Source organism: Zalophus californianus, chromosome X (assembly GCF_009762305.2).
Source record: "Zalophus californianus isolate mZalCal1 chromosome X, mZalCal1.pri.v2, whole genome shotgun sequence".
Classification (NCBI taxonomy): domain Eukaryota; kingdom Metazoa; phylum Chordata; class Mammalia; order Carnivora; family Otariidae; genus Zalophus; species Zalophus californianus.
In genome coordinates, this window is record NC_045612.1 from 38348261 (window position 1) to 38372571 (window position 24311).

The 24311-nt window shown below is 45.7% G+C and overlaps 1 protein-coding gene across 11 annotated transcripts in view; it reads right to left on the bottom strand.

Annotated features, from left to right (window-relative positions):
- Positions 1-24311, bottom strand: part of TMEM164 (transmembrane protein 164) — a 161527-nt gene that overhangs the window by 42764 nt on the left and 94452 nt on the right. For all 11 annotated transcript variants that reach the window (XM_027607744.2, XM_027607738.2, XM_027607736.2 and 8 more), the window contains one exon: positions 21330-21396. In XM_027607744.2, the coding sequence (XP_027463545.1) occupies positions 21330-21389 (60 nt within the window). In that variant the 5' untranslated portion in view covers positions 21390-21396. The remainder of the gene's footprint in view (positions 1-21329; positions 21397-24311) is intronic.

Consider the following 24311-nt stretch of genomic DNA (forward strand, 5'->3'; position numbering starts at 1 on the left):
CCTTCCATCTTCCTAACACACTTATGACGTAGTTCCTGTTGCTCTTCTCCAGTTTTAAGAGGAGGAAATCGAGACGCAGAGAGGTTTTCTTAGAATAGCAAGGTACTAGGAACGACCAGAGGCCCATCTCAAGGAGAATGGAGAAAGACATTGTGGCCTATTCATAGAACAGAATGCTACGCCACAGTGAAAATGTAACTATAGAGTTATACTAAGTAACAGGGATGAATCTTAGTAATATAATGTTGAAGAAAACAAGCAAACCCCAGAAGACTATATACAACATAATAACATTTTCATGAGGTTCAAAAAAAAAAAAAAACAACTAAAATATACAACATAATATTTTTATCAGGGTAAAGAACAACTAAAATGAAATAATATCTTATGTAGGAACATATATATGTATATTATATATAATATGTTATATATATATATATGTTCCTATGTTCCTATGTACATATGAGAGAGAAAGATAAAGCTTTTCAAAAACAGCAAAGGAATAATAACCAAAATTCAGGTTAGTGGTTCTGTCAAGGTGGGTAAGGAGGCAGGGAGCAGAATGGAGGAAGTACATACAGCTTATGTCTGTATTATCAATGTGGCTGGTTCTTGGGTTGGGTGCATAGCAACTCCTTATTACGTTATGCATAAATAAATAAATGCACCCGTGAAGAAAATTAAAGCAGGCCATGCATGGACCAATGGCGGAGTCTGCTAGGAGTTAAGGATTATAAATACGATTACCGCAGTTGTGGGCACCCCAGGTGGGTTTAGAAAGAAAAGGGGGTGGGGGTTAAATCAAATAACTTGCCCCAGGTCTCAAGGCTCATTAAATGGCCAAGCCAGGATGGGAATCCAGGACACCTTACTCCGCAATGCATGATCTTGACCACGGTTTTCTTTCTATACTCCAGGCTGTTCCCCTGACAGAAAAGGAATGGGGTCTACTACGCAACCTGAAGGCATTACCCTACTGAGTTACCGTGAAACACGCACTAGGCATTAAAGAGGACCCCAGGGGGCCCGGAAGTCACTAAATCCACATTTACTCCATCTTCAGACTGAGCCAAAGCTGGAATTTCATGTGGAAAAAGGAGAGAAGCTTTGAGTACCCAAGAAGGTACTTCAGGACCTGCAAGTCCAGCCCTGAACACATTACTTGACTCTTTGCTCAAGGAGGGAAAGTAAATATTTGTGTAGCTCTCTCCAGAGAACTCCAAGGAAAGGCTAAGGAAAGAGACTGTTCAAAAGGCCTGCAGAGGAGCCAGGGTGGCTGCAAGTCAAAAGACAACAAGCTGGGTGTGGAGGCCAAACCGTGCCTGCAGAATGGCTTACCCAGGGGGCTGGGCCTTCTTGGCTTAGGTGGTGTGACATGGGGCTCCACGAGGGCCTTCTGTACCCCTGACAGGACCAAGGCATCATCTCCCCTGACTTGGGTCACAGATTCCACCCAGATTATGTAAGCCACGTAGAGCGAGAGGTACGTGAGGACAGGCGCTAACTTCCAGTCCCTAGTTGGCCCAGGTAGCCTGTGGTACCATCTGTCTATATTTTAGTGCCTTCAAAGGACTTGAGCATAAGATGGCTTGAAATAAGACCAACCCCACATTAGCACGAGAGCAGAGAAGGCGACAAAGGCATCTGAGACTTGGTTCTTAGCCCAGTCAAAACCGCTCAAGGGCACTCAGCACCCAGCCCACCACCCCCTGCCAACTGAGCAGGGAGTGTGCTTAGGATTCTACTCTTTGGGGGCCCTTGCTTGAAGGTAGCCAGTGGGCCAGACAGCCATTTGTAAGACAGGCCTCTCCGCCCTGCTGTCTCTCACATCTCCCCCTGACCAGGCTCGTCACCTCTGCTACAAGCATGAGCCAGGTTCATGAATCTCTAAATCAAAGGAAGGTGAACGTCACAGGTCCCCTGGACGCCACCAGAGATGGCACTTGACCACCTCCTAACATGAGTAGACTCTGCTCACTTCTCTCCTTACTTCTGGTCTTCTCTTCTGTTTCTCTAGCTCTTTTCAGGCTCCACACCTGCTCCTAGGTTTTCTACCAGCACTGGAGGATAATAAACTTTGACTCACAGCAGCTCCTGGCTAATCCAACACACAGAGAACACGCAGATTCTTTATTTTCATCAGATTTTTAGAGGAAGAATCTTCCTTGGACCTGGATGAGGCCCAGCATTCTATACTTTAATAAAGCTCCCTAAGGTAATCTGGATTACCTATCCAGAGCATTTAACCTATCCTTGGAGAAATACTAGTAGGCCAGGCTCCAAAAGTCTAAGTGGTAGGTGTGAAACTCAGAATAGTTTCTCATAGAAATGACTGGTAATTCCCTGGAAAATGTACTGATAGGGACAGAGATATGACTAATGTTCAAAACAACAATAAAGATAGTGAGAACAATAATCGTAATTAATAATTAATGGTACGTAGTACTTCTCTGCCAGGCATTGTCCTAAGTACTTGATATGTATTAACAAATACTTATAACAACTATATCAGATCATTGTTATAATCCCCCCTTTTCAGAAGAGGTCACTGAAGCATAGAGATGAAGCGACTGCCCCAAGGTTAGTTACAGAGCCAGGATATAAGCCAGGCAGTCTTAACTCCAGAGTTCACGTTCTTGACCTCTTGACCTACCTTACCTTGATGTGTGCTGAGGCCCCTTATAGTACAGAGGCAGCCCTTGACTTTGAAACTTGATTTACAAATGACTCAAGTCCATGACGGTTTGATCCCCTGCTATTGAAATGTCCTGTCTTCCACCCCCACCGTGTGAGCCCAGACCTGGAAGATTCTAATTATACTGCCATGGGAACTAATCAACGCTGGAATCTACCTTCATGATCCCCCAGACACCGACCCATTCATTCATTCCTTCATTCGTTCAATCAACAAATATTTATTGAGCACCTGCTATGTATCAACTATTACGAACAAGATATGAATTTTATGGTCTTACACCCAATTCACTCTAAATGCTGATTTCTAGCATTCTGAAGTACTCATGAATCCAAAGATGGTCGAAATCTGTATTCCAAGGGCTCATGTTGGCCACATGAAGGGTTAAATGGGCTTCCTGATACCTCACAGAACTTGGCACAATACTAGACAGACATATTAGTAGGTATTTATCAACCCAATTCAGAGATATGGCAGGAGAGCACCGAGGACAGACAGATGGCCAAACCCACGAAGAGAATTAGAATGTCCTCCTGACTGCTCCCAACAATAAGGACACTACCGCAGAAGGCTGGAAAACAAGACCCAGACTTCTATTCCTGGCAATACTCAACGGAAGATAGAATACAGCCATGAGCGCCCCTTGGGCACTCGGGTCATAGACAGGGTCCCTGGAGATCTCTCTCTAGAGGAGGCTGTTGTCACAGGATATGTCACGGGATACAGCATTGGGCTGTGGTTAATTCTACTTACTGAAACTGATGGATGGGAATGAGGTCTATCAGGGGAACAGACCAGAGAAGGTGGAGCTCCCCCAATCCTGGCTGGAGAGTAGGGATCTCAGATCTCCCACCACCCTTCCAAATTCAAACGGATCTCGAATGACAATTCTCGCCTAATGGCCTACTCGGTTCAAGAAGAAAAAGAATCTTCTCTTGGTTCCCACCTCTGGCATCAGGAGTTGGGTCTTGAGGGACATTTAAACACCCTTCCAGGATCAAGTTCGAGGTGATATTTTCTCAGGACAGCTCTGGCCACGCATGTGCCACCAGCGCCCCCTGGCCCTTGTTCCACGGGAAAGCGGCCATCACTCCTCTCCAGACAGGGCGCATTCCCTCTGGCCCAAGTTGCAACTGACCTCTGGCCTAGTTTGGAAACTGAGAAACAGTTGCATGCAGTGAACGTAGCATGAGGCCCAAATGGAAGTGGCCCGATTCTTTCGACACCATCTAGACCAATGACAAACCGGCCTCTTCATAATCAGTCACATCTTGAACACCGACCCCATATAGAACTTTGTGTCCTCCCAGCCCTCCAACACATACACAGATTCCCCAGAGCCCTCTCCACGAATTCCTGTCCCCACTGTTTGTGTCTCAGTGTAGGCCTCGGGAACATGATGGGGGAAAACGGTAGTTAATGTCTACTTGGAAGAGAATTCCGGAAAGCAGAAAGCCATAGATAGGCCTCTTTCCAAGCCAAAGCAAAGCCCAAGCTCAGCAGAAGATGTCCAGATGGCTCCCTGAGCCAACAGTCTGTCACCATCACAGGGTAGGAGCTGCTGGGAGCCCACAGTTGAGAGTTCCTCATGCTTGGAAACTCACTGTCCTTGGTAGAGGGGAGAGGTGTGCTCCGGATCAGCAAGAGGAAGTGAAGCAGGACTCCCCCGACCCCTCTGTCAGCCTGCGCTCTGCCCCTACAGAATGGACCCCAGGGGACGGCCTATGAGTCAGGTGAGAAGCAGGGAGTAACCAGGCAGCTTCTGAAAGATTCCTTCTCTTCTCTTCCTTTCCATTTGCCCACCAAGGAGCCATTTTAAGTTGCTGTCATCTCAGAATAACACGATCCTGGTCTATACAGACACGTTTCGCTTCTCTAGAGCCCACTCGCCCCCCTGCCACCCGCAACCTATTTTGGGCCAACATAATTTACAATTTCCAGAAATGTCTGAGAAGCAGCGTATGCACTTCTGGTGCCAAAGGCTGGCCAGTTTTACAGATTTTCATTTAGCAGGTGTCTGCTGCTAAATCAGTAGCAGCTGCTAATTGCTTTTCCTCCCTCGAACCTTCAGACAGAATGAAACATCTGGTGTTCTCTCACTTCGGGTTAAAATCAGATACCTTATCATTCCTCCTTTGGGTTCCATTTTTATTAAAACGCTTTCAGCTGATGCCTGGAACAGGCCCCACACAGCAATGCTGCCTCAGAAGACGGGGGTGGGGTGGGTGATAATTCAAAGGACAACACCACCACAGGACACACCTGCCTTGTGCCCCCAGACCTCATGCCCAGCTGCAGGGTGGTTGGCCAGTCCCCACGAGGTGGAGCTTTAAGCCTATGACTGCCCTGGGAACCAGGGCCTCAGGATGGGGCCAGTCACCAGAAAGCGATGGGGCGGGGGGATGTTCAGCCATGCCCACTGACCTCTGGGAAAGGGTGGCTACGCATCGGGCTCTGTAATAAAAACTCTTGAACAACAAAAGTTGATGAGCTTCCCAGCTGGTGAATACGTTCAGATGTCAGGTGAAGGGCACACCCTGCTTCCATGGGAACAGAGGCTCCTGTGCTTAGGACCCTTCTGAACTCTACCCTATATACCTCTTCATCTGGCTGCCCTTCAAAGATCCTTTCTAATAAACTGATAAACATCAGTCAATGTTTCTGACTTCCGTGAGCCGCTCTACCAAGTTCATCGAACCTGGGGAGGGGGTCATGCGAACCTCCGATTTACAGCCAGTCAGTTGGAAGCACAGGTGACAAGCTGGACTTGTGATTGGCATCAGAAATGGGGGCAGTCCCATAGGACTGAGCCCTTAACCTGTGGGATCTGATACTACCTCCAGGCAATGTCAGAATGAGTTAAATGGTAGGATACCCCGCTGGTGCCCACAGCTGTCCACCCAGCTACCCCCCCTCCCCCCCACACACACACTGAGCATTCCATTCGGTACTTATGCAACAGGGGAGGCAGAAAGAGCACTGGTCTGGGAGTCAGAAGACCTGAGTTCCGGTCATAAAGCTGTCGCTCACTGGCCATACGATTTCTGGGCTCTATCATGTGCAATATGACATAGTTAGATTACCTGAATTTCTCAGGGCCTCCCAAGCTCGAAAGTGCTAGGATCCAGTTGATTTTTTGAAGCAAATATTTGAGTTGTACCTTGACTCCTAAAAAATTTCCTTTCTGTTCCTCAGGTGCTACCTTTCAGGATGTTTTGGAATATTGAAACTGTCGCCCAACATAGCCATTTTTCCCAGCTTTGGGACACAAGCAAATCTGACCCTTTGGGGAGACATCTGTGCCTTGATCTGAGTTGCCATCAACCCCTTAAATTAGTTCAACAAACCATGAAGCCAGCTAACTGTACACTGGCCATTACCGAGACCTTCGTTCTCCCTAGCTTGTCTAGCTTAGTTCTTGGGAAAATGACTTACCAACATCCAGATTATACTCTGGCTTCCCCTAATTAACATTGGAGTAATCCTATCAAAACAAAACATGGTAAGTTTCACAATAATGTATTTTGGGGAGCCTACACTGGCTCCTGGTCCTGTTCCATGTGGCCAGAGACCAACTGCCTCATACAATGTTTCTCAATTTGGCTGGAGGCTGTTCCAAATGGGTATCTCTTAGATCTAGAACTCCCAGTATTTAACCTTTGCTCCTTTCAAAAATCAAAATGGCGATTTCAACTTTACTTTCCTCACCTATTTATGCTCTGTGAATTGTAAAATTTACCTGCAGTGGATTTTAGGATTTCAGGTCCTAATTTTCTACTTTCTTTTTTGTTGAGGTACAACTTCCATGCTGTAAAGTGCAAAATACCTCAATTCTTGCCAAGCCCTATAGTTTAGGCCTCAGTTACAACAGCTGGGTCCCTGATCATTTTTACCATATATGCCCCCCCCACCCCTGCTGGAAGATAGGTCTCCTTAAAGGACAGAATAGTAGCAGAACGAGAGCCGAGTAGGACTGAGCTGCCTTTGTTCCTCTGTGCACTATCGATCACTTGCGTCCTCTCAATCTTGCTTCCCAGGCCTTCTGAAAATTTCCCGTGCACACCAATCCCCAGGAGATCTTGCTAAAACATAGACTATAGGTCTAGGATGGGTCCCAAGACTGAATTTCTACTAAGTTCCCAGGGGAGGCCAATTCTGCCACCGGTGGACCACACTTTGAGTGTCAAGGACCTGGGATACCATATGGAAGGTGGGGCAGTGTAGTGGAAAGAGAATGGGCTTTGGAAACAGAAACATGGGTTCTAACTTGCAAGCTGGCCACTCACTAGCTCAGTGCCTTCAGGTGGATTGCTTAATATCTTTGCTTCTGTTAGGGGAACAAATTTTGCCACCACAAGATATGCCTCTTTGGCAAATTGGTTATTCTAAGCCGGTTATTTTGAAGAAACCTGCAGACACAAAAGCAAGTCTAAAAATGGAGTAAGTTACCCTTTATAAGAGACATTTACATTTGTTATGGCGGTCTGAACTGACTAATATACCTACCCTAAGCAAATGAGCTATTCCATAACCAGCTACTACTTCATAAGCTACTATATATATGCCAGCACTGAAGTATCCTTTTATTTGCCTTTAATTCTCTCAGGGCAATGCAGTATCACTGTAATTTAAGAGAAACTCTATTAGCTTTATGTGTTCTTTCAAATATGCTTAAGCTTCCATATTCTAATTTGAATGTAGATGACTCTCAGCCCCTGAAGTACTGCAATGCCTCCCCTGGGACTAAGTGACATTTTCTCACCCAAAGCAATTCCAAACTTTGAATGACTAAGTAACTCCACAATAAGCGATATCCTACCACCCACAGTTCTCGAATAGTAAACATTTGTTAAAGGTCACTGAAGAAACCTCCTCAACCTGATAAGCGCATCTGTGAAAAACCCACAGTTAAAATCATACTCGATGATGAAAGACTGATGCTTTCCCCCTAAGATGAGAAAAGACAAGGATGTCCACTTTTGCCACTTCTATTCAACACTGTACTAGGGGCGCCTGGGTGGCTCAGTCGTTAAGTGTCTGCCTTTGGCTCAGGTCATGATCCCAGGGTGCTGGGGTCGAGACCCACATCGGGCTTCCCTACTCCATGGGAAGCCTGCTTCTCCCTCTCCCTCTCCCCCTGCTTGTGTTCCCTCTCTCGCTGGGTCTCTCTCTGTCAAATAAATACATAAAATCTTTTGAAAACAAAAACAAAAACAAAACAAAACAAAACAAAAACACTGTACTAAAGGTTCCAGCCAGGGCCACTGAGCAAGAAGAACAAATACAAGGCGTCCAGATGGGAAAGGAGAAGTACAACTATCTCTATTTGCAGATGACATGATCTTATCTATTAAAAAAAAAAAAACCTGAAAAATCCACACACAGACAAAAATATTAGCAGTAATAAATGAGTTCCAGAAGGTTGCAGGATAGAAGATCAATTCAGAAAAGATGAACTGTATTTCTAGAGTAGCAAAGAGCAATCTGAAAATGAAATTAACAATTCCATTTGCAATACCATTAAAAAGAATAAAACACAGGGGCACCTGGGTGGCTCATGCGGTTAAGCATCTGCCTTGGGCTCAGATCATGATCTTAGGGCCCTGGAATGGAGCCCCGTGTCAGGCTCCCTACTCAGCGGGGAACCTGCTTCTCCCTCTCCTTCTGCCCTGCTCATGCTCTCTCTTGTTCTCTCTCTCCCCCAAATAAATAAAATCTTTTTTTTAAAAAAGAGGAAGAAAATACATAAGAACAGATATAACAAAAGAAGGGTAAAACCTATACTCTAAAAACTACAAAACATCATCGAAGACCTAAATACATAGATAGAACACATCCTGTGCTCACAGTCTGGAGGGCTTAATATTAAGAGAGCAATATTCTTCAAACTGATCTACATTCAATGCTACACCTCTGACTGCTTTGCAGAAATTGACAAGATGATCCTGAAATTCATATGGAAATGCAGGGCACCAGAATGGCCAAAATCATCTTGAAAAAGACGAACAAATCTGGAGGACTCACACTTTCCAGTTTCAAAGCTTTCTACAAAGCTACAATAATCAAGACAGTGTGGTGCTGGCATAAGGAGAGACACAGACATCAATGGGACAGAACCGATGGCCCAGAAATAAACCCTTACTTTTATTTTTGAATGAGTTTTGACAAGGGTTCCAAGACATTTCAACAAATGGTGCCAGGACAACTAGATGTCCATATGCGAAAGAATGAAGTTGGACCCCTTCCTCACACTACAGATAAAAATTAACTTGAAATGGATCATAGACCTAAATGAAAGAGCTAACGCCATGAAACTCTGATGAGAAAACAGTCATAAGACTTCATGGCAGTGGATCAGGCAATAGTTTCTTGGGATACCAAAATCACAAGTAGCCGAGGAAAAATTAGAGATTTCACTTCATCAGAGTTTAAAGATTTTGTGCTTCAAAGGATTACCATAAATAAAATTCAAAGACAACCCACAGAATGGAAGAAAATATTTCAAATCGCATATCTGATAAGAGTCTAGTATCCAAAATACATAAAAACTGTCAAAGCAATAAAAAACAAATAACCCCACAAAAAATGGGAAAGAATTTGAAAAGACATTTCCTGAGAGAAGACATACAAGTGGTCAATAAGTACATGATAAGGTGTTCAACATCATTCATCATCAGGGAAATGCAAATCAAATCTACAGCGAGACATCACTTCACACCCACTAGGATGGCTATAATAAAAAAGGTCCAACAATACAAAGTGTTGGTGAGAATGCAGAGAAACTCGAACCCTCGTACACTGCTGGTAGGAATACAAAACTGTATAGCCACTTTGGAGAACAATTGGGCAGCTCCTCAAAAGGTTAAAAAACAGAGTTACCATATAATCCAGCAATTCCACTTCTAGATATCTACCCAAAAGCTGACATTCAAACAGATACTTTTACAAAAATGTTCACCGTGGCATTATCCACAATGGCCAAAAGGTGGAAACAACCTAAATGGCCATCAGTGGATAAATGAATAAACAAAATGTGGTATATCATACAAAGGAGTATTATTCACCCATAAAAAAAGAATGAAGTACTGATACATGCAACAACAACAATGGATGAACTTGAAAATTTATGTTGAACGAAAGAAGTCATTCAGAAAAACCCACATGTCATATGATCTCAATTAAATGAAATGTCCAGAACAGGCAAATCCATCGATAGAAAGTCGATTAGCAGTGGCAAGATCCTGGAGAGGGGAGAACAGAGAGACACCACGAATGGGTACTGGGGGCCCAGGGCAGCTGCCCCAAGATATGCCATGGTGGCATAATGATTATTTTAAGTTATAATTACTTAAGAAACAGCCAGTGCAAGTAAACGCTGACGTTCCGCCTTTTGTCTCCAGAAAGCAGGAAATACAGTTTCCATGTGAAAGCTACCTTCCCTGCACCAGAAAGGAGAGAGACTTCCTTATCAGCGAAGGCAATGAATCCAGGGCCAAAGAAGCCTATATAAATAAACACAGCTTATCACTTTTAGTAATTTACTACCCCAGCCCAAATTCTGTTTAGAATTCCTTACAAATTAAAGCTCTCAAACATAAGTTTTCTTTGTCTTGTTAATTCCTCTTAAATTTATTGTTTCTTTGTCTAAAAAGTATAAAAGCTGCCTCTTGGTCACTTCTTAGGTCCCATATTTATGGGACCTCTCTATGTACAAAGGAATTTTTTTCTCCTGTTAATCGTCTTGTGTTAATTTAATTCTTAGACCAGCCAGAAGAATATTGAAGGGTAGAGAAAAATGTTTCCTTATCAACAGGTATACAATGCTGCTTTTGGGGATGATGACAATGTTCTAAAATTAAATATAGTGGTGATGACTGCACAACTCTGAGGATACACTAAAAACATTGAATTGTACATTTTAAAAGGATAGATTTATGGTATGTGAATTACCTCCTCAGTAAACCCCCCTAAAAAAAGTGACTGAAGGGGGAGCTAACAGGCAAATACTCATTTGTGTAGTGCTTATAACTTTCCAAAGCTCTTTGCTACCTCTTTGTTATCTTTTGTTATCGGTTATCTCTTTATAACCTGTGAGGTAGAGAGAGCAGATATTACTAATCGCATTTGACAAATGAGGAAACAGGGACCTCAATGAAGTGACATTACCTTGTTCAAAGTGCCAGGTGCCACTCAGCAGCAGGTTGGGACTGGAATAGGATGCACAGCAGAGCTGCACATCGGAATTACCTGGGGTGCTTTTTGAAAATGGGTATGTTTTTAAATTGGCTCTGGTGTTTCTAACTATGCAGCCAGGGTTAAGAACAACTGATCCACAGGAGCACCTGGGTGCCTCAGTCGCTTAAGTGTCTGCCTTCGACTCAGGTCATGATGGGATTGAGCCCCGCATCAGGCTCCCTGCTCAGCAGGGGGGTCTGCTTCTCCCTCTTCCTCTGCACCACCCCCCCACTTGTGGCCTTGCTCACTCTCCCTCTCAAATAAATAAAATTTAAAAACATAAGAACAACTGGTCCACAGACTGGAGAGAGTGCTCTCACCCACCAGATAAGGCTTTTATTGCATAAAGATATACTGCTTGGGGTTAATGGCTCAAGGTTGGATGAAAAGCATCGGTTACAACTCCTGGAGGCTGGCCCTTCTAATCTCATTTCAAGAAAATGAAACAAAGGCAGAGAACCAACAAGCTCTGGAGGCAAAAAGGCTACTGCCTGGTATTCTCGCTCACTGCGGCCCCTCCCTCCATGGGCTGAAGGGCATGGGCTTCACTGGCAAACCCAAAGGTCTGGACATTTTCTTCAAATGAGAAGAAAAACCGGGAGGGGGCCTAATTCACCTGTCAGAATGGAGGAGAGCGAGCTGGCCAGTTCTCAAAGCAAACAGGCTGTCTTTGAAACAAATGCAACAAACAAAGGTGCTGTTAGTGTGGAAAAGGAAGTCTGCCAGGGAATTTTAATCTTGGTCAGCATGGCTAATTCAGAAACAAAGCCCCCTTTACTTCACCATCACCCAACAGCTTGGGGGGGGGGGGCAAAGTACTGAGGAGGAACATCACAAAAAGCACAGGCCCACAGGAACGCCCCTCGATTTCTAAGATAATATTGGGAATACCAGTAACAGCAACAGCATTTGATGCTATGTACCAGGCACTCCTCGAAGTGCTTACCACACATTATCTCCATTCACCTGGGCACCATTTTATAGATAAGAAAATGAGTTCACAGAAGTGAGTGAACTTTTGCAAGATCACATGGCTAAAGGCAGAGGAGCCTGCCACAAAACCCCAGACGGGGTGGCTCTAGGGTCGGCACTTGTAACCCCTACACCAGACTAACACTTAACATCCACACAGAGACAGAAGACTTTGAAAATACGCAGCAAACGATGTTTAACAGTTTGTTAAACTATTAAAGATGTGCTTTATTCTGGTGTTTCTCCGTATTCTCTATTTTTTTCATTATGAACGGGTATTACTTTTGTAAATAAAACATGTATACGTTTGTAAAGACAAAGGCACAAACGTCTCATGCTTTTTGTTGTTGTTGTTTTTTAAATGTATTGAGAAGGGGCGCCTGGGTGGCTCAGTTGGTTAGGTGTCCGCCTTTGGCTCAGGTCATGATCTCAAGGTCCTGGGATTGAATCCTATGTCTGGCTCCCTGCTCAGCATAGAGTCTGCTTCTCCCTCTCTCTCTGCTCCTCTCCCTGCGCATTCTCTCACTCTTTCTCTCAAATGAGTAAACAAAACCTTAAAATCAAAGGTATTGAAATATAACCACCTTTGCATTGGTGGTGATTTTTATTTTTCACTTATACTTTTCTGTATTTCACAAATGTTCACCCATAAACATGTCTTTTGTTGTAATCAGGAAAACATCATTATTTTAAGTGGTTTAAAAAATAATTCACCTGGGAAAAATGTCATCTATCATCCCTCTGTCTTCACTCTCAAGACCTCAGGACAGGTGTGAGAGGGATCCCTGGGATTTCCCTGAGCAAGACTGAGGTTTAGATTGGCTGACTAATTCATTTGTTCTATCTGTGGATACTTACCATATACTAGGTGCAAGGTCTTACAGGGGACAGACACCACAAAAGACTCTATCCTTGCCCACAGAGACTAGTTATGATGTAGTGCTGGGAACCCAGGAGACTGGCTGAATATACAGTCCAACCGAACTACGGAGTGCTAAGCAGCCATTATAAAAGAATGAGTTACATCCATTATCTGCAAAGATTACTGATTACCTACTGTTAGGTTAAAGGAAAATACACTGGAGCAATGTTTACAGTGTAATGCCAATTATGAGCAAAGGAAAAATGTAGAGATATACACAAGCCCTTATCACAACTTACCCCTGGGGGAGCAGGATTGAACATTGGTGGGTAAAATAATTAGCTTTCTCTTTATATTCCTACTGGTTTTTCAATGAGCATGTCCTATTTTTTTTAAAGATTTTATTTATTTATTTGAGAGAGAGAGAGAGAGCCCAAGAGGGGGTAGGGTCAGAGGGAGAAGCAGACTCCCCGCTGAGCAGGGAGCCCGATGTGGGACTCGATCCCGGGACTCCGGGATCATGACCCGAGCCGAAGGCAGTCGCTTAACCAACTGAGCCACCCAGGCGCCCGAGCATATCCTATTTTTATTTAAAAAAAATCCTAAAAGTATAATCAATCCCCCAAATCTCTAATGGGTATTGTATAAAATTTACCACAAAGAGCTGATTTGGCTCAATACTTGAAAATCAATCTAAGGAATTAGGAGAGAGGAGGAAGTCCACGAGCTTTGTATCAGAAGGACCAAGGCTCTCAGGCCAGGTCTGTCTCTGTGTCCCTATACAAGCTACTTAAAACTTGGGAGGGCTCCGGGCACCTGGGTGGCTCAGATGGTTGGGTGTCTGCCTTCGGCTCGGGTCATGATCTCCGGGTCCTGGGATCAAGCCCCACATCGGGCTCCAGGCTGGCTCAGCGGGGAGACTGCTTCTCCCTCTCCCTCTGCCTCTCCCCCTGCTTGTGTGCTCTCTCGGTCTCTCTCTCTCAAGTGAATGAATAAAATCTTTAAAAGAAAAAAAAAAAAACTTTGGAGGGCTCAATCTATAAAACGGTTATGCCAATTCCACCTCACTGGATTTCTGTGAGGATCCCGGACTAATAACTAACAGCTAACACTGATTGAGCGCTTCCTGTTTGCCAGGTGCTGGGCTGCATGCTTTACCCATATTAATGACTTAATCCTCAGGATAGCTTTAAGAGGTAAGCACTACTATCACCTTCATTTCAGAGATGGGAGAACTGTGGTCCACGGAAGTTAAGTAACTTGGCCAAGTTCCCTCCCTCTCCCTCTTTCGTTCCCGCTCTCTTTTTCACGCATGCGCATGCGCGCGCGCGCACACACACACACACACACACACACACACACACACACACACACACACACACACACAGGCAAGGGCATGCGCACACACACACGTGGGAGTAGCACAGCCAGGATATGAACCTGCATCCATACCCTTGCTCCCGACTTCCATATTCTTTTTTTTTTTAAGATTTTTAAAATTTACTCATTTTTCAGAGAGAGAGAGAGAGCGCACGAGCAGGTGGAATGGCAGAAAGAGAAGGGAAAAGCAGGCTCCCCACTGAGCAAGGGGCCCGATGCAGGACTCGATCCCAGGACTCTGGGATCATGACCTGAGCTGGAGGCAGATGCCTGACTGACTGAGCCACGCAGGCGCCCCCCCCTCCCCAGACATCCATATTCTTAATACACTAGGGTGAGATATTTGTGTAAGAGCTTTTCTGTTTGTGAAGTCACATCCACCTGTAACGAATTCTTTTTTTTTTAAGATTTTATTTATTTGTCAGAGAGAGAGAGAGAGAGTGAGAGAGAGAGGCAGGCAGAGGGAGATGCAGGCTCCCTGCTGAGCAAGGAGCCCAACGCGGGACTCGTCCTGGGATCATGACCTGAGCCAAAGGCAGACACTTAACTGACTGAGCCACCCAGGCGTCCCCACCTGTAACGAATTCTTATCAGTAGAGGTGGGAAGGATAAGAAATGCACAGGAATGTAAACACGATGATAAAGGGTGAGAAAACGTAACAGAAGCAGGGTTGTGGATATCTTCTGATGGCCTTCAAATAAGTGACGGTGTCTACACACACCACCAGAATTATGATTCTCCAACCTGCTCCTCAGAATCTCAGTGATGAGTGTGCGGTATCCTACCCCCGTGCCCCGGCCATGGCACTCCCTTAGTTGAACCGCTTTGCTCGTCTGCAACTGCATGCATAGTCTGATCACCCTTCGAGGCTCAGCTGGGGCTTTATTTCTCTGTGAAGACTTTTTGGACCACTTAATCCACCGGTCTCTCCAGGAGACAGTGTATTAGAGTGCAGGGTGCATGAGTTTAGCTGTAGCATTTTAGAAACCATGTAATTTGGACGCCTGGGTGGCTCAGTTGGTTAAGCGACTGCCTTCGGCTCAGGTCATGATCCCGGGGTCTGTTTCTCCCTCTGACCCTCCCCCCTCTCATGCTCGCTCGCTCTCTCATTCTCTCTCTCTCAAATAAATAAATAAAATCTTTTAAAAAAGAAGAAAAAGAAACCATGTGACGCTGAGCAAATCATTCAAGCTCTCTGAACCCCAATTTCACCATAGGTAAAATGGGGTTCTTGTGCAAGTTAAATGATAACACATGTAAATTACCTGACACACAGTAGACTCCTGATAAATGCTAACATTAATCCTCTTCCCATCTCAGTACTTGGAACGACTGCAATTTAGCAATTAAGCCTGAATTGCCTTGCGATATACATTTTTCATGATTCAATTCTAATGCTGCCATAATTTATGCCTTATCTTTCTAACTAAACTGCAAGTTCCTAGAGAGCCAGGAATACAACCCTGGCTGTTTCTGCAGCACACAGCACAATACGTCATAACCAAAGCATGCTCAATAAAAGTCTGGATGGACTGTTTGATTGGGATAGATTCATGGAGGATGGAAGATTCTCCAAGATTAACCTTAAAATAAAGGTGGTGATCAGACATATTCTAGAACAGTCCCTAGCATGTGGTTTAGTTTGGCCCCGGAACACCAGACTCTTCTCCACATCCGAGGCACAATTTTGCCCACATCGATTCTCCAGAAAGCAAAGGCCTCTTCTGAAACCAAGCTTTTCATAATTTAAGTACTCTCAGGAAAGCAAAGGGATATTCTGTCCCCAGTTGAGGTCCAAAATCCAAACTATAAGTTTTTTAAATAGCTCAATTTGCCAGTCACAGAAATAACTTTCCTAGGTCAATTAGCACATTTCAATTGTGCCAGTTAGCAAAGAGTAAGTTTCTCAAGCCTATTTGCCTTGGTGAAAGCAAAGTTTTCCAAGAGGCACACATGGGGACGAGGTGTGCCAGTGGCAAAGTTGCACGTCGAGAACATTAAGATAATGACTGTGAAAGCTGGGGAGCCGCCCCAGTAATGAAAATATCATTACTAACCCCTTCCACTCGGTCTCAGAGTTAGGGACATCCAAGAGAACCATCGAACAGTACAGGAGCCGAGCAAACGGGCAAGAATGGGAACGGAGGGGGAAAGAACTAACATGAGAGATCAGCAGGGTTGCACAATAATGGGCAATTTTGATAATGAGATAATAATAAACACAAGGCTTTGGGCCTTGAAGAAGAAAGGAGCTTGATGAAAAGAATCATTACCATTCTTCTTCTTATTATTCTCGTAGAAGACAGATGGCTGCAACCGCAAATAGAGGCCGGGCTAGAGTCTTCAGTCTGGGAAGGGGGCTAATAGGGTGTTTTAAGTTTGTTTTCTGTCTCCACTCTCCCTTGCTCAGAACACTCTGCATTCAGAAGGAACTCTCATGGGCATTTGAGGAGAAAAGGTACAGGGCTGGGGATGCAGCTTATGCCCAGGGCCTCACTCTGGGACCAGATCAACCTGGCAAGGTAAGAGATGGAACTGAAAATCTAGTATGTAACCCAGGTTCCATGGGCAACCTACTTAGCTCCCACCTCTTGGCTTTTACTTTCCAGAAGGTGTTTTGGCCTGGAAGAGATATATTTTGCTAAGTCACAGGCAATGGATAAGGAACCCAGCCTCACCACTAGCCCCAAAGCCAATGGCCATAACAAGGAGCTCATAAACTACGCAGCATATCGATTCTTCAAGCCATGAGCTACTGTCAGCTTGGGTGGGGGATCTTAACATGGGCTCCACGGATGGGCTAGGGGTCAGCAGCGGGGCGGGGGGGAGACAGCAGGTGATAGTCTCCTGAAATTATCTGCAAAATTGTGTTTGTGCATTTATCTGGGAAGAGGCTCTACAGTCTTCTTCAGCTTCTCAAAGAAACCTTTGACCCAACTCTTTTAGATGCACAGAAGCTAAGAAGCAACTCCAGCATCTGGATTCACCAGCTTTCAAACTCGCCCTGAACTCCAGTCATAGAACAGGAAAAGAGCTCTGAAGTCTGAGTCAGGAGAGCTGGATTTTAGGGGCACCCACCTTGGCTTCTAAGGACCCCATCTAGAAGATGAGATGAGATCAGACAAGCTTTTAGCTCCCTGCTAATCTAATAATCAATAGTTCCATGATGCATTTCCTCTCCTTCCCTCCAAGGAGCAAAAGAAAAATCGCCCTCAAGACACTTCATCTGAAGCCAGAAACAGACCTTCTCCAGAATCCTGGCAGCAAAGACCATTTCCTTGTAATATGAGCCATTGGTATACATGTTCCTTCCTCCAAGGTATCAGCTGCTAGGATGGAGAGCCAGGAGAAACTGGGACCCGGGCATTCCCTAGCTGGTCTGCAAATCCCAGGGCCAGTAAGTCACAGGACAGAGCACAGCAAATGGAAATGCACTGATGACCCCAAATCCCTTAGCTGACAGTGGCAATTTCCTAAAACTCCCTCCTTCTCTGTCCTTGTATATGTGAGTGTATGTGTGACTGTGTTACTGACATACACACCAGCTCATTTTCTTTTCCTTGCTTCCATATTACTACTCAGAAAAACAACAAAAGAAGATTAAAAATATAAAGGGTCAAGAAGGAAGAGCACAGAGAAGTCAAAAGCTAAGTTCCAACCTAACTGGATCATCAGGCTTAAGATGGAGTTGCCTGTCTTCCTGTATCTTGTTTTAAGTCAGTCTGAGCTCAACTAAGGGGTTGCAAAGCAAAAAGTCCTAATGGCCAGAGGTAGCCCAGGAGGGGTCCCAACCATTTAAAATAACCAAGCCAAAGCCAGTTGACAAGACACATGCAAATGCAGCCATCACCCTGAGCTTTTCTCAGCTTCATTTTAGAAAAAAGGGCACCAAGATTATTTACCAGACTGATTGGAATCACTCATTAAGCTCATCAAGGGAGTTTCAGTGTTAAGGAAAGTTTCTTGAACATTCCTGATGAGCTGGCTGGCTACAGCTTGATATGTATTCAGAAAGTATTAGGTGTTATAGCAACTATAATAGCAAATCTGCCGTGAGAAAGGGGAAGAAGGGGAGAGGAAAAAAGAGAAGGAAAGAAGGGAGGGAGGGAAGGAGGGAAAGAGGGGAGGAGAGAGAAACATTGTTTTTTGTACAGAGTAGAAAGCTGTTAGGGGCTGAATTATGTCCCCACCAAAATTCATATGTTGAAGGCCTGATCTCAGAATGTGACTATATTTGGAAATACCTCCTTTAAAGAACTAAGTTAAAAGGAGGCCATTAGGTGGGCCCTAATCCAATCTGACCAGTGTCCTTACAGGAGGAAATCTGGACACACAGAGAGGCACTGGGGATGTGCATGCAGAGAGAAAAGACCATGTGAAAAGGCATCAAAATGGCGGCCATCTGCAAGCCAAGGAGAGAGGCTTTAGGGAAAACCAACCCTGCCGGCACCTTGATCTTGGGGATAATTATCAGTGCCTTGCCTCAGAAGTTTATGGTGAGGACCAAATACATTAGCCCACATAGAGCACTTAGAACAGTACCGGGCGCACAGTAAATACTCTGGAAGTGTCAGCAAGCCTAGTGCAGAGATGCTGCTGCCGCTGTGGCTGAAGGAAAACTTCACCACCACCAGGGTTCTGACTTCAGGCGTATGAATGGGCTCTGGTGGGCGGGGGGGGGGGGGGCTTTATTTTCAAGCTCACACAATGGGAATCATCACAACTGCTGATGCTCAGGGGTTCTGCAAGGAGAAGACTATTTGGCTTTCCTTGGGGAGAAGGTCGCACTAGGAAGAGAGATGCAGGTGACCTGTTTGGAGGAACCACATCTGCCTCAACTGATGGCAGAGAAGGGCCAGAGCCATGGGCTGGAAGCTCTCAGACTCAGGGTCACTGACTGTACGAGCCACCCCACAACCCCGGGGGTGGGGGGGGTGGGGAAGGGGAGGGGAGTTTTCTGGTGCACCGCCCCTTCCTGGAATCCGATAGAGCTCCTGAAAATGAAGGAGAGCAGCTTTTTATCTGCCCGACCTTTTCATCTGAGAAAGCAGTGACAGGGCGAACGGACAGATGGGATGAGACAGCACGGGATCCGGTCTCTGCCTCAGCCCGGGACCTCCACAGGCAGGGAGCAGACTGCGCCTCCAGAGCGGCTCCACATCCCTGAGCCAGGGAAGAATCTGTTTTCAGTGTGTTTGCTTTGCCCCATTCTTGGGGGACTCTCCCCTGCAGCTCTGAGAGCACAGCAGGAGTTCTGCTGAAGGACTAGGGTGAAGTCGGGCAAGTCATATTGTGGGGAATACAGAAGGGGGAGCAAAGGTAGCTAAGTTAGCAGCCTGGGTCTGCTGATCCCAGCTCACAGGGGAACACTGAACCGAGTGTGCCTGGCCTCTCGTGACCGAGACAATACTGCCTGCCCTCTCCCACCCTGGCATTCCCCCCACCTCCCAGGAGGTCCGACGGTCTATCTACAAGATGCTTTGGGCTCCTTGGAAGGAAGAGGGGAGGCCCTCCAAGCCACCTGTTAAAATGCAGATTCCATTGCAGCAGGTCGGAGGTGGGGCCTCAAATTCTGCCTTTCTAACAGGCAGCACCCGCGTGATGCTGGTCCTCAGACCTCACCTGGAGTCCCACACTTGGAGTAACTTGGAATTACGATCACCTAGGATGTTGATTCTCCAAGAGGGGTCTGAGGACCCCAGCAGTAGACATTACTTGGGGACTTATTACCAATGCTCATTTCCTGGTATCATCCCAGATCCTCTTGATCAGACCTTCTGGGGATGAGGTCCAGCAAGCCTCATTCCTCAGCCATTTCCTCGGGTGAACTGCTATGGACAGACATTAAGTTTCAGAGCCACTGCACAAAATTGGTGGTCCTCGACTGCAGCGCCACATTAGAAACACTTTTTAAAAAACATTATGCCCACCCAGACTGTGTCACAGATCAAGAGTTCAGATACTCCAAGGGAGGGGCCAGGGCATCAGTCATTTTGGTTGGTTTGTTTTCCATTGCTGTTGTTCATCGTTTTCTGTTTTGTTTTGTTTTGCTTTGCTTTTTTAAGTACCTCTAGGTGAGCCTGGAGCAAAATTTTAAGTCTGGGTTCAAAATCACAGCTTTAGATGAATGTATTTTCTTTTAATTTCTATTGATGTACAATAGGCACCTAGAAACATATAATGATCATAGGGATATACATGAGTATTTGTGGGGAGGTTGTGGCTAAGTCTTTGGAGAGAGTGAAGTGTTGCTGCACTTATAGGATCTAGAGGCTTCTCCATTCCTAACTCTGCCACTTGGAACTCGTGTAACTCCCTGAACGTCAGTGTCTTCCTCTGTAACAAGAGGCCATAATGCTTGCCCTTATCTACGTCACACAGCTGTCATGTGAAAAGACCTTGTAAACTATAAAATGCTATCCAGAGAGGAAGGAGTATCATTTTGAGATTTAAACTATGATCTTTAATGCATGAGGCAAATTTAAGTCATGAAAATAGAAAGCAGTAGGAGGGATTTTACAGGTGATTTCTTTTCCTGTGCTTTCTAACATGGCCGGCTAATCCCTCCCCAGTGCCACGTGAGGGAGTCTGAGGACAGAGCCCTGCCACCTCAGCCCTATAGCCCCTTCTTCTCTCTATGCTCGTTTACCACCCAGCCCCCTGCTACAGTGGGATTCTACTGGCTAGCCACTGGGTATGGGGTGGCCCAGACTGCCCTATGGGTTTGGGTAAATGCGGGAAAGAAACTAATTCTTGCTCAATGGGGCCCTTGGCAAAGCAGACAGGCTTTGAGGCTCCCCATCAGATTCTCCTGGGCCAATGCGGCTGAGTCCAAACTAGAGCCCCTTAGGACACCTGGAAACCTCTAATAAATGGGGCTCCCTGCCTCCCCCTTCTCTCCCCCAAACCTCTCAGGAGCTCCTTTAGGTTTTTTTTTGGTCTCTCCTGGTTCTGGCCTGAACTCTTGATGCAGCCCCAGAGTTCCATCAGACACTCCCACCCTTACCTATCAAGCTCCCCTGCATCGGAGAAGGGCGATGTCAAACCGCAATACGAAATATGTACGTATTTTAAAGCTCACACGGGTACATAAGCGCAGGATGAGGGCAAGCGCTGGATACTGAAGGAGTGAGCAAATAACTGGTTTGTACGTTGGCAGCACATTCTTACAAGAGGCAACTTACCAGCCGGGTATTTACCACAGGAAACAGCAGAGCTAGAAGCGCTCCATTCAGCATGTGCATCTGGAGCCTGGAGGGGGAGAAAAAGAAAAAGAAAAAAAAAAAAAAAAGATAAAGTCCAGGTCACACTCAGACTCTGTTGCACGGGCAGGCAAAAATGTGTCAAGTCATGCCCTGCCCTACGGGAGGCCATGTAAACAAGCGGCTCTCTGTGTAAAATGGCACTGGAGTTGGCGCGCGCGCAGAGTCCATTTAAAGCGGCATATTCCGCACTAATGAAACGTTCTGACTGCTGCCTCAAAAATCCCCCAGATGCTCCCTGAACACACTTTGGCTATGACACTTGATTACATAATGAGCTCCGTGCTCCCTAAACGTCCAGTCGGTCCCCATCAGCAGCGTCAGCCGCCGCAGCTCAGGCGACAGTTGAAAAGAGGGGCTCCGCTAAGCGAGTGCCCTGTGATTAGAGTACTGGGGTACCTGTTTCGTGTAACATGGCTGTTTATTTACACAGCCATGTCCAATCCTTTCGCCCAAACAGCGGCCTAGGCGTGAAAAGGCGAGTCAAACCAGCCAGCTGACTGCAGTGTTTTGTCAACTGTGTTCCCTGACTTTCTTAGAAATGTCTTCAGGGCTGCTGCAGGAGGTGGGAATGGCAGAAGTGGCAGCCTTCCAGGCTTGCTATGATCGATTTTACAGATTGGGTTTTGTGACTTAAAGGCAAAACAAAAAAGGAAAAGGGCGGGGGGAGGAAGCAGAAGAAGAAAACCACTGGTCTCCAGCATCGGGTAATAAATCATTTCCTAATACCAGACTTGTTGAAGCATATGCTAGAAACCCTTTGTAACTCAAGAACAACCAGGTCAGGAACCAACTCTGCCTGAGAGATCACTGAGGGTGGACTTCAGCAGCTTCTTTCATCATTCGAGGCAAATGGTCCTTTACAACTGAGGGAGAAGAAAAGAATGACACACAGACTTCCTCCTGAAGAAAAGCGGATTTGATGCGTCAGGTACAACCACTGCTGAGTCAGTTCTCTCTCTCTCTCAAGCACACACTCACACACACTCACACAGCAGCCCTGAGATACCAGGATTTTTCCCATGCTCTGAAGGGGAAAGCAGCCCATACTTTTTGTTTTTGTTTTTAAGATTTTATTTACTTATTTGAGAGAAAGAGAGACGGAGAGAGAGTGTGCACGCACAAGCAGGGGGGAGAGGCAGAGGGAGAAGGAGAAGCAGACTCCCCACCGGAAACCCAACGTGGAACTCAATCCCAGGACCCTGGGATCATGACCTGAACCCAAGGCAGACACTTAACCGACTGAGCTACCCAGGCGCCCTTTGAAGGCCCTCAAGAACTCTAGGTATTCTCTCAAAGCTCACAGATGTGTGCCTAAGACTGAGAGACATTACAAGGAGACCCACGAGAACAGCACAGAAGCCCCAAGGATGGTTCTCATTTCCCGCAGTCTGTTTATTACTGTTGCCCGTTTCTACCAATGCCACAAGGATGATGATAATGTGCACTTAACATAATCTGGGCAAGTTATCTAATTAACTGCTTTACATAAGTTCTCTCGCTTAATTTTTACAGCCATCTTCTGAGACAGGTACAATTACTTTTCCCATTTGTTGATGAGGAAACCAAGTTCAGAGAAGCAAAGCGGCCTGGTTCATGTCACACATAAGATAGAAGAGCCAAGATTCAAGCCCAGGTTTATCTAACTTGAGACCCCAAACTCTTATATCCCTCTTGCTGCCTGATACCAGAGCCCAACCCCCCGCCACCCTCCCTCACAAATGTGACCTCAGGTGGAGAGTCAGAGAGCCTCCTGTTTCCTCCCTTTGGGCTTCAGGGGTCTTTCTACCATCTTATCCATCCCCTGGCCTAGGCAATAATATGCTTTCAGGGGGGTTACCAAGGGGGGAATGCTCTGAGGCCACGCCAAGCCATCATGGTCCCCGAGCACCAATGTGACGTCACTCCAGCCTCCAGGGCTGGCCAGCTTACCATGCTTTTACAACAGGGTCGTTCCAGGGGGCACTCCGTGCTCTGAGAACTGATTGCTGAAGACTCTTGCTCAAGCCTCAAGTGCCTAGAGCAGGGGTCATTAATGGCCATTACAGGCCTGACCTAACTCTATCCCTGGGCCTGCCTAAGGGAGGCTCTGGGCATAAACAGTCTTGTTTAGCCACAGCCTAAACATTCACCCTGGGAGAGGGAAACATCACATTAATAGTCCAGGTAAAGCTGGACTCTGGTGCCAGGCTTTGCCACTGGCCTTAAAAGAATGCTGGCATTTATACAAAGCCAGTTAGCTATCTGGGCGCCAAAAGTTAAATCGTGAGGATGATGGAATGGATCCCAAGGGCCGAAGAAAGGTCAGAAATAGAGAAGATAAAACCAATGTCAAGATTCAAAACAACGAAGAAATTCCCAGATAAAGACAAGCCTGTTCTGGGTCCTCAAAATTCAGTTCTACAAGCTACATATATGCCAAAGCATGGATTATCCCTAATATATAAAAAGGTCTTAGACATCAGTAATTACAAAAGCATTTAAACATGTATAGAGCATTTCTACATGCCAATCACTGGGTTAAGTAGTCAAATGCCTCACGTGATTTATCCCTCAGTTTTTATTATAATCTGTATCATCTTCTTTAATTTCACAGTTGAGAACATCAAAACACTGAGTGACTACATGACTTGCCACAAATCACAGAGATAGCAAGAGTCGGAGGGAGAAGTCACACTCAGGTCTCGCCAAGTTTTGAGACCGTGCTTTTGCCACTGTACCCTGCTTTAAATCCAAAACATGAACCACGAACATTATACATGTTCCGTGAGTGTGTGTGTATGAGAGAGAGAGAGTCAGTTAGATTGTAGGCCAGGTAGGAAAAGATTCTAGGCTGTCCACTGGGAGAGAGGGTCATGCCTAAGGGCAATAGAACCCCCTGGGTGTTTTGTGGCAAAGCTATCC